This window comes from Colletotrichum aenigma, assembly GCF_013390185.1.
Source record: "Colletotrichum aenigma strain Cg56 chromosome Unknown KSG_Cg56_contig02, whole genome shotgun sequence".
In the NCBI taxonomy this organism is placed as follows: Eukaryota; Fungi; Ascomycota; class Sordariomycetes; order Glomerellales; family Glomerellaceae; genus Colletotrichum; species Colletotrichum aenigma.
In genome coordinates this window covers 2,292,519-2,309,556 of record NW_023500908.1, presented here as the reverse complement: position 1 = coordinate 2,309,556, position 17,038 = coordinate 2,292,519, and the positions used below count along the sequence as shown (strand labels likewise).

The window sequence follows — 17,038 nt, the reverse complement described above, 5'->3', positions numbered from 1 at the left end:
CCGACGCGTTAGAGTTCGAAAGTCAGACGACATGCTCCAGAATGAGGCGAGTTCCTTGGTCTTGATGTAGTATTCCGATGCTCCCCCCAGGGAGACCCCCGGACTTTCGGAGACACCCCGGACTTGTCGAAATGACTTTGTTCCTGCATCGCGCTTGCAAGGGTCGTTGGCAGATCTTCATTCAACGGTTTTCTTGGCCGAGTTAGGTTAGACTTTGTTGACCGCTCTATGAACCTAGTGGGCCTGCTCGTGTTTACTTTGCAGTAGAGAATCGTGATGTCGCCAGAATATCCCACAAAGGAAGTGATCTGGATTTCGATTTACGGCTCGCGATCTCGAAAATGTGATCATGGCAATCTGAGTCAGATAGATCACAATCTGAGTGGGTATCGTGAATCCCATTTATGACACTGGCGTAACACCGATTTCCATGTTATCGTGATTGGCCGTGTGGTTGACTTTTCAATCTTGATTCTCATCATCAACTTTGCCGTCGCGTATGCTTATTCTCAATAACCATGAAGATCTGGCTTAAGACATTGGCAATTTGATCAAAGGTTTATTTCGCACACATCTCAAAGACCACGAAATCATCAGGTTGAATTAAAAAATATGTTTATTTGATGTTAAGATAACTAGGTCGAGTCTGGCAACGGGACCTGGATTGAGACTAGCCCTTGATGGCAATGGCATGTGGAAAGTCAAATTACGCAGAGTTGGCCTCGGCGATGATCACATCGGCGGCCTTCTCACTGGCCATGTAGATGCTGAGAACAATGTAGTGGCCAGGGATCTTGGGGAAGATGGAGGCGTCCACAACTCTCAGGCCATCAACGCCGCGGACCTTGAAGTTGGAGTCAAGAACAGCGTGCGGGTCATCATCAGAGCCAATGGGGGCAGTGCAGGAGGCGTGGTGGCCCCAAGCCTCATCTTGGGCGAACTTCTTGAGGTCAGCCTCGGAAGAGACGTTCTTGGGAGGCCAGATGCGCTCGAAAGAGCCGTCGAGAGGGATGAGGTTCTCGAAAGCCTCGATGCCGTACTTCATGCCCTCGTAGACAGCCTGGAGATCCTCCTCACCGCCGAAGCCCTCGAAGAAGCTGCGGAAGGTGATGTTGGGGGTGTCACGGGGGTTGACGCTGGTCAGGTTGACGGTGCCAGCGTTGTTGCGGCTGTGGGCCTTGAGAGTGAGCCAGGTCCAGACGCTGAGATCGGCGAGGGCGTGCTCGGCGTAGTTGGGGAAATAACCGTTGAAGTAAGCAGGGACACCGCCGAGGAACAGGTCAGGGTCGGCATCGGCGACGGAAGAGTGCTTGAAGTAGCCGAAAGCAATGCCGTTGGTGGTGTAGCCGCCCTTGAGACCGCCGACGCCGTTCTGCCAGTTGGTGAAGCAGGGGTCCTCGCCGTTGTGGGTGCCGTTCATGTCCAAGAAAGTGCAATCCTTGAGGAGGGCAAAGTCGGTGGGAGCCTTGCCAACGATGCCGACCTCGTAACGGTCCTGCATGTTGCCGCCGACACCAGGAAGATCCTTGACCACAAGGATGTCGAAAGATTTGAGCTCGGAAGCAGGGCCGATACCGCTGAGCTTGAGGAGCTGAGGGGTGTTGAAGACACCGGCAGAGACAATGACCTCCTTGCTGGCAAAGACGCGGCCATGAACACCGCCATCCTCTTTGGTCGCGCGGGGATCGGCGCGGTACAGGCTCTTTCCGTAGAGGTACTCGACGCCGGTGGCCTTGGGCTTGTCACCAGACTCATCGAAGTTGATCTTGGTGACCAGGGTGTTCAGGGCCAGGTCCAGCTTGTACTTCTTGGAGCCGTCTGCGTTCTTCGCGGTGTACACATCGTAAATGAAGTCGCGAGGAGACGAGCGGGTGAAGGAAGGGTCCTTCATGGCGAGCGGAATCTGGTAGATGTCGTCGTTCTTGTCACGGCTGGGGGCATCGTTGTTCACATCGACAACCAGAATCTCAAGAAGACCGGTGACAGTAGTGATGATCTTGCCCAAGATGTTCTTTCCCATGGTGGTGGCAGCGGCAAGGACGAGAGACAGAACCTTGGGGTCCTCGACAATGAGAATCGGAGGGGTTGTCTGGGTCTCGAGCCATCCATCGTAACCGTGAACAGACGAGTCGAGGCCTACAATTGAGATATGTCAGTCTCATACCGTTGTCCTATGGGTGGTTTAAGACTTACCACCAGGCAGGTAGTGGCACTTCTCCAGCTTCTTGTAGTACTCGCGCATCTTGTCTGCCTGCTTCTAAGTTAGCGCTCGAATTTCCCTGCCGTGTTTGAAGAGTTACTGACCTCCCAAGTGTTGTCACCAGTGATGGTAGCAATGTTGTTCCAGTCACTGTCCTGCGGCAGAATGGTCACAAGAGCATTGTGCTAGAGTTTCGTTAGCGATCCGTAAGACTTCCCAACGCGAGATATCGATGATTTCACGAACCTGGGCGCAGCCACCAAGGGAGCCAACGCGAGGGTACAGAATGCCGAGAGGCTCGGAGCCAGCAGGCGGGTTAGTGCCGACGTAGATCTCGCCATCGGCCTTTCTCCAGGAGAACTTGGTGTCCTTTTGAGCCTGGACGGGATCTTCGTAGTGATTGACGAAGAAATCCCACTGGATGGGCTCATGCTGAGATGCCAAAACGTGCAAAGCGGGCACTTGAACGGCGGCATCCTCTCCTCTGTCCTCTCCAGCATCCATCAGCAAAACGCTGAAGCCGGCCAAGGCCAAGCGAGCGGCAAGAGGAGCACCTCCAGGACCAGAGCCGACGACGACATAGTCGTAGGTGGAGTTGGCTACCGGGCCCTTGGCGGTGATGGTAGGACCGAGAGGCTCATCGAAACTGCCATCTCATGTAAGTAAAGTGAAGCACAACCTGAACACGACGAATAAAGGGTGTTGGGCACAATAGTTGCTATACTGATGGAGATGCACGCAACAGCAAGCATGAAGCCATCGGCGATAACAGAACGAAGATAGAGGGAAAGAGAAAACATGAGAAAACAAGATGAGGGCAACACCGATAGCGGAGACTAAAGATAACAGGGTAAAGTAGTTCGATGGAGGCGCCAACTGGAGCAGCCGCAGTAGTGCCGACTACTTTGAAGATCCGTGGATGAAGCAGCTATGTTGGTGATGACAAAGACACCCGCCAACATTGTGGAAGAGCATTATTCTGACGACGATAGGAAAAGTAAAGACTTACGCAGCATTGACTGCCGCAATGAGCGCCACAGCGGGCGCGAGGAACTTCATGGCGACAGGGAGCAGGACTTATAACGAACGCAAATTATTATAAATGAATGACTAGCCGGTGCAATAGCCGGTGGAATATGTTGGATAAAAAAGAGTGACGGACGCCCAAAGGCTGTAAGTTGGTGAGAACGAGTAAGTCTCAAGAGCCAAGGCTGCAGTATCATCGGGATTGGATCTTAAGTATGGTTGGTGGTTTCCCAAGTTCCGGGCTGCGTTCTCGACGACTTCCCCGCTGATCGGCACTGCTGATGTGATAAGTGACTTACGAAAAGCAGCAAATTAATTGACAACCCATCCAGCAGGAGTTCATTTCTAGAATATGACAATCATCCCCTCGCGCAATTTTCATTGGCGTGTGCCATTGTCGTTACAACGCTCTTTGGCCCCCAGTCCAGCCCCGTCAGCACTCACGCAACCCCTTGAAACCCCCGTAAAAGAAGAGTTCTGCCCAAATCGGAAAGAAACACAGGGGGCAGTCCGGGGTGCTTCGTTCTTCTTGTGGCCCCTGTCTTCTTGTCAGTCGGCCAACACGGCATGGCATCCCCCACTAAGGCGGGGCGTATGCGAACAACTGCGAGTTCCAAGACGTAAAGCCAAGTTCAACGAATGAGCAGAGACCGAAAGAGGCTGTATGCAAGCGTTCTCGGGGTCCGTTATCACCGAAGTTTATTAGTAAGAATTTTCTCTTTCTAGAACACTAAAAAAACTGGGTAAGAAAACCAAAGGTCCGTTTTCACTGATCGACCCGAAATGGCTGATTCGGTGTTGCTGTTCGTCGAATTACGTTTGTCGTTGTCGTTTTGGTCATTGACTTCGTCGTGTCTTTTTTTCCAAGCCACCCGTCGATTCCAAGCCCCATCGTCCATCGTGGTCTTATTCGCCATCTCTACTAGGGACCCGAGTGCGTGCTCCTCGCGTACGGGAAACGCCGTTGAAGAATGAGGAGACAACTTCTAAGCGATGCTTTCAAACACTCCCGATCGGCTACCTTAATTGCCTATTCTGACACCGCCATACGCGCCGACCATGTAACGTGTAGGGCTCAAGGGACTCCATCAACAGGGATGGTTTACCGAAACGAAGAAATGCAACGCTAGGACAGAGCACAAGGCATTCCAAGCCACATCGCAACGTCTCGACCGGGAGAAACACCCGCTGCGCAATCATTACAAATTGGGAAACGATTGTCTTGGAATTGGCTTCATCATCCAAACGTCTGTTCAGCAACTGGCCACAGTGAGGGCCGTGGTCCGATGCCACCAACTACGGCCCGAACCAGGACCAGAACCAGAGCCACCAGTTCGCTGAAGCCGGGATGATCCCGGTGGAGGCCGCCGAAGATCTCACTCTTTTGGCTGGCGTGGTAGCCCACAGCAAATTTAAAAGTTTACAATTTCTGATCCGCTGTCGTCCATTGTCGAGTGTAACATCGTGAGTCGTGCTATCCATTTTAGGTTATGCCCAGCAAACTGTCCACTCAACGGTCGGGATCCAGGAAATACGGCATAAGGGGCAGTCCACGATACGCGGTCTGCAAGCGAAGAATGGATGACACGGGACTTGAGTGCTCAAAGCTTGAGGTGCGGACTAAAGACTTCCGCCATCAAACTTCTGCTGTCAAACAATAAACTTATTGAAGTTATGAAGCTAGTGGGATGAGTGGGATGCGTGGGATGAGAGCACTGGACTTGGCGAACTGTATTAGAGCATACGAGGCGCGTTGCAGCGCGTCTCTCTGGAGTTGGTTATGTCCCGTGAGTTGTTGGTCATGTACGATAGACAAAGGGCCCGCCGAAGCATTCTCGAAAGTCTTGATGTTGGCGTAGATACGATCAAAAAACCGTTTCAACAAGCATCTCTTGCGCTATCTGCCCAAATTCTCCGTTAGCACATACCGCCTCCATGGTAACTGGCTGGCATGTCTTCCCATTCGGCCGGGTACCTGGCAGCGCAACGCGCTCCACAGGACACGGTCCTTCTTCCCAAGTGCCGGTGCAAGGGACATCCAGTTCTGCTCATCTGCTGGGCGGGGTCTGGCTGGGCCTTTGGTCTTGTCCCCATGCCAGGGCGACGATCCAGGCAGATCTTTCGTAAGTCAGAGCGGAATGACTCGCCCTCACGCGGAAGACGTTGAGCATGGCAGGGCCTGGAGGAGTATCTGTAACGCTGCGTGCTTTTGCCCGAGGAATCCGATCAAAGGAGTGTTTACGAGGCAATTTCATGCATTTCATGCATGGAGGAACAACAGAGTGTGACATGGGATTTAAGTGGTCAAGTAACCCTTTTCTCTGTGCTTGCCCTCTTCTATTTAACCCCGTTTAAGGCCTTTTTGCCAAGCGACCAGTGCCATTTTGGAGAGCGTCCCCGAGTTGCTGTCACCCAAAACACCGGCATCATGAAGTTCTCCATGCTTGCGGTTTTAGCCGCCTCCTTCATGGCTTCAAACACCATGGCCCAGACAGATGCAGAAGCCGCAGCTGCAGCACTGGCCATGGCAAAGAAGTTATACCCGGCATGTGCAGTAAGTAAACGATGAAGCACTGGCCCCTTTCATACGCTAGATCCCCCACTAGCGTCGACCAAAAATGGTGTCGCTGATCGTATACCAACTTTGGTAACCAGCTCGTCTGCTTGACCGAGCTTGTCCCAACGTCAGGTTGTTCACTCACGGACACGACTTGCCTTTGTACGAACGAGGCCCTCAATGCCAACCTGAGTGTCTGTGTCTTGCAAGGTTGCAATCATGAGGACGCACTGAGTAAGTCCCTGCCTGGCACATCTGGGGTATCTAATTGGTTGGAAGGGTGATAACTGACTGTTCTGTCGCATTTAGAAACAAAGAATGGCTCCGCTACCATGTGCGGTCTTCCCGTGCGAGACGAGAGCTTGAAGCCGCCCCTTGTTGCAGGAGTTGGGTTTGCACTTGCGCTGGTTTTCTTCATTCTGCGTCTTTGCTCTGCCCTTCCTGGTTTTGGTCGAGAGCTTGGCTGGGATGACTGGACGATCATTGCATGTGTTATTCTCACCGTCCCGCCGACTGTTTTCGCTTTCACTTGTAAGAAGTCGCTTGGGCTGTCGGGTATGAAGCAATGCTGACTGTATTTTCCAGTGGTCGACAATGGCTTGGGCAAGGATATGTGGACTCTTCCGCTGAAGAACATTGAGAATGTTCTTGAGGTATGCTATCATACTTAGGTGTTATACTTCGTTCTCAAGAGTATATACTGATATCACATCCCGCAGTACTACTTCCTCGGCGAGTTGTTCTACTTCCTGGCCCAGGCTATGAACAAACTTTCCATTCTCTTCTTCTTGAATCGCATCTTCCAGCATAACAACCTTAGGAAGGCCATTTGGGTCACCATGGGTCTTGTTCTGGCTTATGCGGCGGCTTTCTTCTTCGCGACACTGTTCCAGTGCTGGCCTATCAACCATGCTTGGCTACAGTTGGAAGAGAAGCATCTGGGCCGGTGCAACAACATCCATCTTCAGGGTTGGTTAAGTGCTGCGTTCAACATCGTATTGGACGTCATCATCCTGGTGCTTCCTCTACATCAACTGTATCTTCTGCAGATGCCTCTGAAGAAGAAGTTGATGGTCATGGTAGTGTTCTCCTTGGGAATCTTGTGAGTTCAACAGCTTTTGTGAGGGTGTTTTGAGACCAGTATTGACTAACTCTTTCTTCAGTGTCACGATTGCCAGTGTCATCCGTCTTCGCACGTTGGTAGTTTTCGCCAACAGCACCAAGTAAGGATTCATGCTATGACTGTGAGACTCACTTGCTAACATTCTACAGCATCACCTACGATTATGTTGATGCCGCTTACTGGAGTACCATTGAGCTCTACGCCGGAATTATCACAGCATCCCTCCCTGCCGTCTACAAGTTCCTCTCCGGACTCACAGCTAAGAGCGCCACATTTACGACCATCAAGTCAAAGCTTTCTGGCGCATCATCAGGATCAGGGGCTACAGATTCGACGGGCAATACCCTGGGTTCAAATGCTATTGCTCGCCGACTGACGCCGAAGCGTTCCGAAGCGGAGTTTGTACTACTAACAGATGTGGAAAGCGGCAAGAGCCAGAGATGGAACTAGCGGGTAGAGGGTGCCGACTCTACGTCGATAGAGCTTCTGGCCAAATTTTCATGGGGTCATTTAGTATCAAGTAAAAGAGATAATGTATATCCATAGTAATTTCACAAGTTTCTTTTGTGGCCATCTCAACTGGTATCGTAAACGGTAGGGGCGTACACCAGGGCACTTGAAGAGAAAATGCGTTCAACAATCCTTCAGGTATTGGGCTAGCATGCAATTATACTTGTCTATTGAACCCCGCTTGATTATCTTCGCCTTCTTCAATTTCTTAATCCGATTCCGCGGCATGACAACCAGCCTATGCGGCCAGATTACGCAGAACAAGAACCCGGTGAAGTGTCCTCGACTGGTCTCTCCAGAATATACCTATGTTTGCAGAACGACAGAAATGATTCCGTCCAGCGCTGGAAGCAATTGAATTACACTCCATGATGCAAGAGACGGTCTTTCGAAAAGCAGTGAACCGCTTCCCCTGGCTTAAGAAACTCTGATTAGTTTCGATTAGAAGCCATGCGCAATAGCTTTAATGCGAGTTTGAATATGTTTTCTTATGAAGACACAACTTTTGAATTATTCATGAGCTCCTATCCGAAACAAGCCCGCCTCCTTTTATTGAGACCAGCGTTACAACTGAATACCATGCCGTAGAGACTGTGACGACGTTCTGCTAGGCGTACGCGTGCATGTAAAACGCAACTTCGCGACATTAAATTTTGGCTATCAAATATTAGATGCCTTTAGTAACTAAGGTAGACGTTCATTATCGCATACGGTGAATATATATCTCATTACCAACATCTCAATAGTCGGACTACCACGGAGACACATCTGTGGGTGAACAGGTACTAGCGAAGATCGTATTCTAAATAGTTGTTTCTGATGTACTCTTTGGAGAGCATTGCCCTTATCACGTGCATTTCAATTTCTCACGCCACTTGAGGGTGTCCGAACACAGTTCAACGTCCTGTCCAACGCGGCGTAAGCATTAGGCTGCAATTTATGCATTTTCGGTGTGGGAATGTCGTGGGCAGATTGGACCTTATTTTCCTTCCTTTCCTTGGACGACAGAGGACAGAGGAACATCATGCGGAACCTGTACAGCCTCACGCTTAGGCGGGATACTTTAGAACCATTGGCTCGATCATCCTTGAGTGGTGCAGCACATTTACCTGCAGTGATACTATGCATGTCAGACGAGCTACGCGGTCTTGCCCAGAGAGCTCGGGAATCGACAAAATGTGGGAGGATCACAGGGAGGTACGAAGCGACAGTTCAGACGAGAGCGACGTTAGACTGCTAGGCAAAGCGGCTTCGAGAAAAGCGGTTGTGATTTACTTCAGCGTATGAAATGTTACAGCCCCGCCTCGCGCAACAAAGTTGTCCGACCGAGGCGAGGCGTGACTCACGAGGATGAAGCCAATCCTCTCACTTTTGCAGAGATGAAATCTTGGTACGGGCTTCGTAAAATTACTCATCTCATTTTGTTTTCGACATTTCTCTTTACGTAGTGTCTCGGTTAACCATCCAAACGTCTTTGCCTCGTCACGACTGCGAAGCACTACAACCTTGGTGCCTTGAGGTGACATGTAGATTTGTGATTCGTAGCTGGAGAGGTGGTGACAGATAGTGAACTTCTCTATGGAAGCTTTATGTTTGATTAATCACGGAACAATATTTGATTTGTCGAAGGGATTGATGCCGTAATAATCTTGCACTCGTAAAGTAATTTGTCACATGCTACCACCTGAGGTACACAGAATGCAAACAGTTCATGGCTGAGGTCATGCGGCAACCAATTTGGCGCCATCGCTGTGTTATTTCCAAAGATTGCTACGTAGGACTGAAAAGGCCCACCAGTTCCCGTCTAGGTGTCTGTACGTCTCCTCGAGCGCTGGAAGGTAGGATTCGGGGGCGCAACAAAATCCTTATTCCAAGGGGCCCCCATAAGAGCCATATCTGATGCGTCCTGGTGCCTACGTATCTTCTGTTCAAGACGGTTTGGTTGACAGAGAAGATGCAGATAGACTGAAAGAGGCTTAACGGCGAACATGGCCAGACCTATGATGGTGGAAAGAACGAAGAAGCAGAGGATTCGAGGTTCGAAGCAAATGACCTCCGATTGCATGATGCCTGAGGATAGTCCACCCGAAGACATCAAAAGTACCTAGTTTTCCGTGAATGAGTACTCTGCATCAAAAGTTTGAAATGTTTGTAAGAAGGTGCTTACTATGTTGAATGTCCAATGGTGAAGACCAATAGCTCTGTTGCCAGCCACTGGAACGTACAGTCCCAACTTCTATTAAGTTAGCTACGCTGAGAACACCCCATCTGCTGCTTCCAATTTGTACTTTTACGTACCTGCTCGATGAATTTCTCTGCTTTCTGCATCAGGCCATTCATATCTGAAAGGATCTCACGAAGCTCATCCATACTAGCACTGATCTTCTGCAGTGATAGTTTCAGCTGATTGGAGCTTCCTTCGAGAAGCTCGCCGATGTTATCTTTGGCAAAGGATGACCACGTCTGAATCACTCTGGCGAGATTACCAGTCAGACTATGAAGCAGTCTAGCGGCTTTTGTAATCCATTCGTATGCATTTTCAATGGCACGTGCCTGTGCCTCAGCGGAGCCTAGACTTGTTGGTTCAAGGAATGATGGAATGCCTAATTCCTATGTACTATGTGTCAGGTCTAGGTCAAGTTTGGCCTCGCACAATAGAGCTTCTTACAAAGAATCCAATCTTCCCCGTCAAAAAGACGAGAATATAAGCCCATTCTTCTTTGATAAGCCCGAGTCTGATTCTGACAATCAGACAAAAGTATTCCCTCGGGTCCCAGATCGGGATATTGGCATCGTGATGTCCCATAGTTAGAGGATCGTAGAACAGCTCATCTTCATTCGAACGCTGCTGATATGAAGATAAATCATCATGATTGGATTTTGCGGAGCCTCCATCATGATATGTATCGGTGAAGAGATACGCTGTCCATACAGTATTGTTGTTACCGACCACGAGGAAGGACGTTTGAACTTCATGCAGCCAGTAAGATGTCGGGCTACCGTCAGTGGAACTTACACTGCCTGTGAGAAAAGACAGTTCTATACTTCTGCGACATGGAGATCCATCCGGTCTCTTCCTGCTATCACGTGGAACTTGCGAGTGCCTCCTCAGCGCAAAGAAGGGCACGTGGAACTCCAACGTGAACGCGAAGGGACCGTCCTAGGTTACTCCAGAGTCAGAAAACCTGTCTCAAGTCTAATCAGGTGGTATATGAGATGGAACCTACGGTAAAAGCCGCACGGAACCGTCTTTGGGCCGTGAAATGTCTCAGAATGAAGTCTCGAAGTGCTGGAGCCACAATGGTCGAGGCTGATAGGATTAAGGCGGCTAGTGTCCAAGAGCCTGGATCTGGCACATGACTACTAGGCTGTCAGCTTGAACATTTGTGGGAATCTTCATAGTTCTGACACTCTTCTTGTGTTGGCATCTGGTTCCTGCGAGTGACCGAATCGCTTTCAACTCATGAGCGTAATTCTTGGGAAATCGTGAGACAGTTAACCAGCAGCCATACCTTCGATGTCATTTTCCTATAGAGCTCGGCAATTGTTACCGGCCCATTCCCATTTCGCGGTCCCCTGGATTGATTTCTCTCGTCAATCCACGCTACTCTCGAGCCGGAAGTTGGGATGCGTCCCGTGTACAGCTTAGTGAGCATATCATCTGAGCAAATTGTGTCGAAAATTGGCAACTCATAGTATATTCTTGGTGAATACTTCTGGCCTTCAAGAAACGTCTTCATCAAGGTCGTGGTTCCGTCGTACTTTGTGTTAATGAAAGAATTATTTTCAGTACTGATGAATAGAATCTCGCGCTCCCAGTCGAATGATGGATGTGCCAAGCACCGACAAACACGCTGACGGGCTTGACGTTGCTTCTTGTACCCAATGAGGGAACGCATTTGAATTCATCGGTAGTGAATGAAGCCAATTGTTAGTTGACAGGTTGACAAACACTTTCGCGGGGTGCATGTGGTGTTTGAGATACCAACTGTTGGAGAGGGTTGCTAGACTTATTACATTTTTGCTGTCTCGGGACGAGCACTCATTATATCTATAACGCTTGAGACTCTTCACGAGGGGTCATGGGCAAGTGAGGTTTGTGATACCGTCGCCCTCCATAGTAACAGCACAAACGACGCGGCAATGCGACATGGTAATCATAAGGCACCGACGCCCAACGGGCGCCAACTTTTACGTAGCCTAAAAGTTTCAGGTATTCTCTATGGAATTAAACCTGCTTCGGGGAGTGCTGCGATTGCCTTTGGCTCGGGACTCCCTCTGACTGGGGATTTCACATACGAAGCTTGCAACTTCCCCTTAGGGCATGTTTGCCGAGCAACAGTTGGTGGAGCTCTCAGTGAAGTGATCACGATATCTTGTGTGGGTGAAATCTGTGCCTGTTACTGTTGGGCTAAAGATGGATAAATCAGGCTGCAACACGATTTCAGAAGCCGACGCGCCTCAAAATGGTGAGGAAATTGTCTCTTTAGGGTGTCTCCTTGGCAGTGCTATCGATCAACACGTGTCCTAGCGCTAGCACTATTTCATTTATCCGATGCGATGTTTGGGTAAAATTTGATGGTGATAGTCGACACCGAAAAGATTCGGAATGCTGCAAGGGTGCTTTCACACTGGCGTTGAAAAGAAGATCAGCCATCAAGTAATGGGTTGGACGGAAGATCGGTGGTCCTGTGACCGACTGTTTGGAAATCATGCGATTACTACCTGCATTCTGACACGCCATCCTGGCGTCGGGATTGGTTTACACTTGGCCATACAGGATATGTCACACCGTCATCCTGCACACCATCTTTCCACCTTATCCTGGATAGAGGAAACTAAGGAGGGCACGCCTCATGCGGCCTGATTTTCACTTTGGTGACGGGACAGTACGCACACCTGGGCGTGCCACAATATTGACATGAACCCGCGCGAATAGGCATTCCTGACTGGCCGCAAGAGCACTGAGCGTCAGAATCCAACCAAGTCAGCTTTCGTTCGAGACATCTTGTGAGCTTTGAACCAACTTACGCACTGCCAGACCGGAATCTGCCTTTTGGGGCCAACTTCTATTATGCCGGGGTAAAAGATATTGAGTTCCTCGTATTGGTTCCTGTGTCTGCGTTAGCGTTCTCGAGTCTCGCATAACAACTAAGCCACAAATTGGCTCGCGGTGGCATATCTTACTCGGCGGGGCGGTGAGGGAGCGGAGGTGCACTGTTATGCAGGTCGCCTCGAGAGATGTAGGTGAGGGACTGTTCATTCACACTTGAGTCACTGATACTGGACGGTCCATTGCCCGTATAAAAAGAGACTACGGCATCACTTTCACGACCAGACATCTTGGGAGGCTCGATCAGGTCTACGATCAGCCGAACTCCATTGACGGGGAAGACGACTGTTTTTGACCAATGGCCTTGGTGAAACCAAAGGCCAATATGATCAGAGATCGAGAGGCTCGTGTCGGGACTTGCCCAATGAGCTTATCTGAATTGCAACACTGTGGAGTTACCATCTTGGATGGAAATTGTGCCCGAGGCCCGGGTCACATTGGATTCCGTCCTGCAGTCAGCGATGTGGGGCCGACCGGTGAGTGGAATCCATCGGACCCCTTTCCGGCGCATTTCCGTAGCAGCACTCAGCTACCTTAACCTTAGGTGACCACAACCAAGGTCTACCTCCCAGCCTTGAGATTTCGACTGCCTCTGAACTTTACTGACAACTCTTTCACTTGAAAATTGTTCTTAAGGGAGAAAAAAAAAAAAAAAGCCGCTGATCTTTCTAAGTTGAAATCATTTGACACAGCTACCGTCCCGTGAGGGGGCTTGTCGTCTTGCTGAGGTGACTAGGGAAACAGCCCGCTGTGCAGCCTCACTTAGCTTCCGCGCTGGACTACGCCCAATTTAGCAAGTTGACTCGCAATAATCTGAGCGGATGCCATCTATGCCAACGTGGCTTGCGTCATCTCCACCATAGACCTTTTCCTAATAATGTGTTGTCTCGCCAATATCTCATTCGCATGTCACATCCGAAACTACGTGTTTGCAAGGGAAGAAAGGAACTACGTATCCACCAAGGTTGCTCACTGACACCGTTCGAGATACACATACTGAACATGCGGGTAGCGGGCCACAGGGGGATGAGACGTATCGCCGATACGTTCGACAGCTTCTTCCTGGTTGATTCTGGCACTAAGGTAAATGTACAAAACGTAAGACAATATCGAGCATCATTGCTGATGACTTTCTTGTACAAGAGGCACGCAAGGAAATTATGAAACTCGAATCTGGGTTGACCCGTCAATGTATGATGGGTCGCGGAACGGGATATTTCTTATCTCCAGCACTGTGTATTGCCGAGATGCAGGATACATGCAGCCACTGTTACAGTTACACATGGGAAAGTGTTTACAAGATGTTAACGAGCGTGGCGCAAATGATATGAAGGACTGGCGCGCCATGAAGCGTCGCACTTATTCCCCTGTGTTGCGGAAACAGGCAGCCTTGTACATCCCAGCACACAATGATCATAGATGGATCACCCATAATAAACCAGCGAATGCAGTTTTTGCAATATCTGTAACTTCTGCATGGACTGTATCAAGCGTCTGAACTGATATGCAGACTGCGGGGAGCGCATTTCACTAGGTAGTCCATGTGGCCGAATATTTGGCCACAAACCCGCAATGAATCAAGCTCCAGGGGCATCCTTCAGCGGCAACATAAAGCACCTAGGTTACATCCTCCGAAGACAAGAAATTGTAATGGCTCTAGAGTGTTGGCGTGGTTTCTCGCTACTAATGTTTTATGTCCATGGTTCCTTTATAGGTTGTATCCGCCAAAGCAATGTCCTTCTTTTCGATTTCCTTGCCAACCTGAATAGATTGATCTTTTATGGCAGTATGGAGTCAAATGGCTCACTACTTAATTATTTCTCTTCCTTTGGCTTATATTAATCTTTGTTTTTCTACATACGTTAAGGCAAGGCTTTGAGCGCTTCTTCTGCGATACATGGTGTAGGTAGAGCCTACATGTCTCAACAAAACTAAGAAGCACTCTCAGTATCACTTCAACTCGAGGTTTTCATCTACGCCGGCTTCTTATTTAGTTTATCTGGTGTTGGAGCGGATGGTAGTGCCGGAGACGGCCTCGTCTCCTGTTCTAAGACGCCCGGCCCCGGGCATCTGCGGAGGATTATGTCCCACACGACGGAGGGCCGCGGCCGAAGTAGTCATAGAATCTGTGCAAAATCAAAGCTCTCGCCAGCAAATGTCGTTGGAGATGAACCCAAGGGTGCTTGTTGGATCAAAGTACGTTTCAATGTACAGGTCACGTGGCTCAATCCACACGGCCATTTACGATTTACTTGACGGGATTCGTTGGATAGGGATAGATCTCAAACCATGGATGTGCGCTACACCATGAATTTCGATTCATTTAATTGTGGCATGATGAAAAAGAAAAAGGATCCTACAGGGTTCTGATCGACGAAAAGTATGAATGAACACCGAATTCTGTTGAAGTTAGGAGCTCAGGCAAGACGGAGGTTCGAGAACCAGCCGACTAGACTCAATTCCTGGCGCCATCTTTCAGATACCATCCGACCATTATTATCAGTGAAACTGTATCCATGCATGATTCGACGGCGGAAATTGGTAGATGCATAAAATTACTTCCGTATTGGAGATGTTGCCTTTTCTACATCTTTGCTTGTGTCGACGCCAGGCAACGCATTCGTAGGCCTTCGATAGTTGCCCAAAGACCCAAGCACGCCGGCCGTGACAAATCCGACTCCTGTCAAAGTCTGAACATTGATTGTGTTAGAAGCCCAATAATATAGACGGCAGAATTTACTCACTCTGAGTGAAACCGTGTGTGGTGAAAGGAACGACGGGCCAATGCAAGCAATCATAAAGCCAACTGCTTGTGCGTAGTTCTTCGCTACAGTACTGCTGACACGAACTGACCATGCTACTATAAATCCACCAGCTGCCTGAAGGAACACAAATGCCCAGACAAGAACGTGATATCCTTTGAAGAAAGAAGCATTCTCATTACTCACAGGACTCGTAATAGTTGTTGCAAAACGCGTCAAAAGACTCAGGCCTGCGCAGAGACACGCGTAAGCCGCAAGCTGGGCATTGCGTACAATGAACTTTGCGGGACCCTTGAGGATTGATTCCATCAAAATACCAGCAAGAGCAACACAAGTTCCGGATATCAACATCGAAACTGCCCCCAATCGTGTGTCTTGGCCGTACTTCAAGTCGAACATCGCGGAAGATGATGATGTGCTTTGAACTAGTACAACTCCTACCGCTATCGTGAAGAGACATAGCCATTGCAACATCGTCAACGACTGTCGAAGGACTACCACAGAGAATATGGGCGTCAAGATAAGCTTCAGTTGTGAAAGAACCACGAACGACATGCCGTCTAGATTCCGGGCGCCCAAGCTTTGTAGCACGGCCGCAACGGTGTACAGTACAGCCGGAGCTGCGGCTTTTAGATGGCCATCTCGAAGATTATCGGTAGCCAGCTGTATTCTGCCGATTTTTCCTAGCTGCGGTGCCCCTCCGAAGCCCAGCACGACAACACAAACGATCAATTTCAAGGCCTCAGAAAGTATCACTGCCGTCAGGGGCTCGTATCGGTATTGATCGTCAAGGCTCGGCTGTTGAAGTTTGTGCAGCAACTATCCACAATTTCGATAAGCAGTCAATTGAGAGACACGAGAGGATTGGGAACGCACGAGAAGCGAGAGGGAGTTCTGAATGACAAGCTTGATTGAGGTCAGTTTCTGTAACTTGCGGCCAAAGAAAACGTACCTACCAGTGTCAGACTGGTGCTTGCTGCCCAGGGGGCACAACGAGTCTGAGTTTCAATATCATCACACATCGGACTCGCCTTTTTCCGAGAAAAGGGAGAAACTTTCGAATGGGAAAAACCCGAGACAAATTGTTGGCTATAACAAGGGCCGAGTCACTAGCGGGATATGCCGACCTAAGGTCAAGGTGGATGTGTTCATGCATCCCTGATTAAGGCACTGCTAGCAGCTAGGCTGTGCCCCTTAGGCAGGTATGATTCATGATGAGTTGCCCTCATCCTCCATCGGGTTTCATAGACATGGCCCGCTGTCATTTGAGCCGCTTACACCGTTCCACTGCATCACAATTTATGATAGGTTGAGTTCTCTCTAGGTCAAATGATTCCTGAGCCTCTCCATGCACCCGACTGCTGCTGGGTACGATGGCGGCGTGATTCGGCTCAAACGCGGTCTATTTTCGTCAATGCGGAGTCTATTCTGCTGCCTAGTGTCGCCCCATTTTTAGTACTTGAAGGTGTGGAAGCCGCTGTCGATGATGGAGAAAACCACCAGGCGCATTCTGAACAACTCCAACCAGGGCTTGCATCAATCGCGTTCAATCTCATTCTATTGGGCATAAATGATGAGTCCTTCGTATCTCACTTCAATTATCTGACACTTTCTCGCCAATTGTAAATCTCCTCTCATCTGACTTACACTATTGATAGCATGGAGGTCGCATGTATCTCAGTTCTGGAAAATAATAATCGAACCTCGGGTGCAAATTACCCCTTGAAGACAGTTACCCACTAGCGCC

General features: G+C 49.5%; 3 protein-coding genes across 3 annotated transcripts; 1 reads left to right on the top strand and 2 right to left on the bottom strand.

Moving 5' to 3' along the window:
- Window positions 1-706: 706 nt before the first annotated feature.
- Window positions 707-3,259, bottom strand: betA-5 (Oxygen-dependent choline dehydrogenase; the record flags this gene model as incomplete). Its single annotated transcript, XM_037317926.1, has 5 exons — window positions 707-2,136; window positions 2,194-2,251; window positions 2,305-2,385; window positions 2,447-2,846; window positions 3,210-3,259. The coding sequence occupies 5 exons, from the start codon at window positions 3,257-3,259 to the stop codon at window positions 707-709; spliced, it is 2,019 nt and encodes a 672-aa protein (XP_037183495.1).
- A 2,395-nt stretch (window positions 3,260-5,654) lies between these two features.
- CGCA056_v002668 (uncharacterized protein) lies at window positions 5,655-7,356 on the top strand (the record flags this gene model as incomplete). The annotated part of the gene is made up of 6 exons (XM_037317925.1): window positions 5,655-5,780; window positions 6,101-6,314; window positions 6,369-6,436; window positions 6,503-6,885; window positions 6,947-7,006; window positions 7,056-7,356. 6 exons carry the CDS (start codon window positions 5,655-5,657, stop codon window positions 7,354-7,356), a joined length of 1,152 nt encoding a protein of 383 aa, XP_037183496.1.
- Window positions 7,357-15,084: 7,728 nt separating this feature from the next.
- Window positions 15,085-16,313, bottom strand: gms1-1 (UDP-galactose transporter; the record flags this gene model as incomplete). The annotated part of the gene is made up of 4 exons (XM_037317924.1): window positions 15,085-15,219; window positions 15,274-16,110; window positions 16,168-16,197; window positions 16,248-16,313. The coding sequence occupies 4 exons, from the start codon at window positions 16,311-16,313 to the stop codon at window positions 15,085-15,087; spliced, it is 1,068 nt and encodes a 355-aa protein (XP_037183493.1).
- Between the last annotated feature and the right edge of the window lie 725 nt (window positions 16,314-17,038).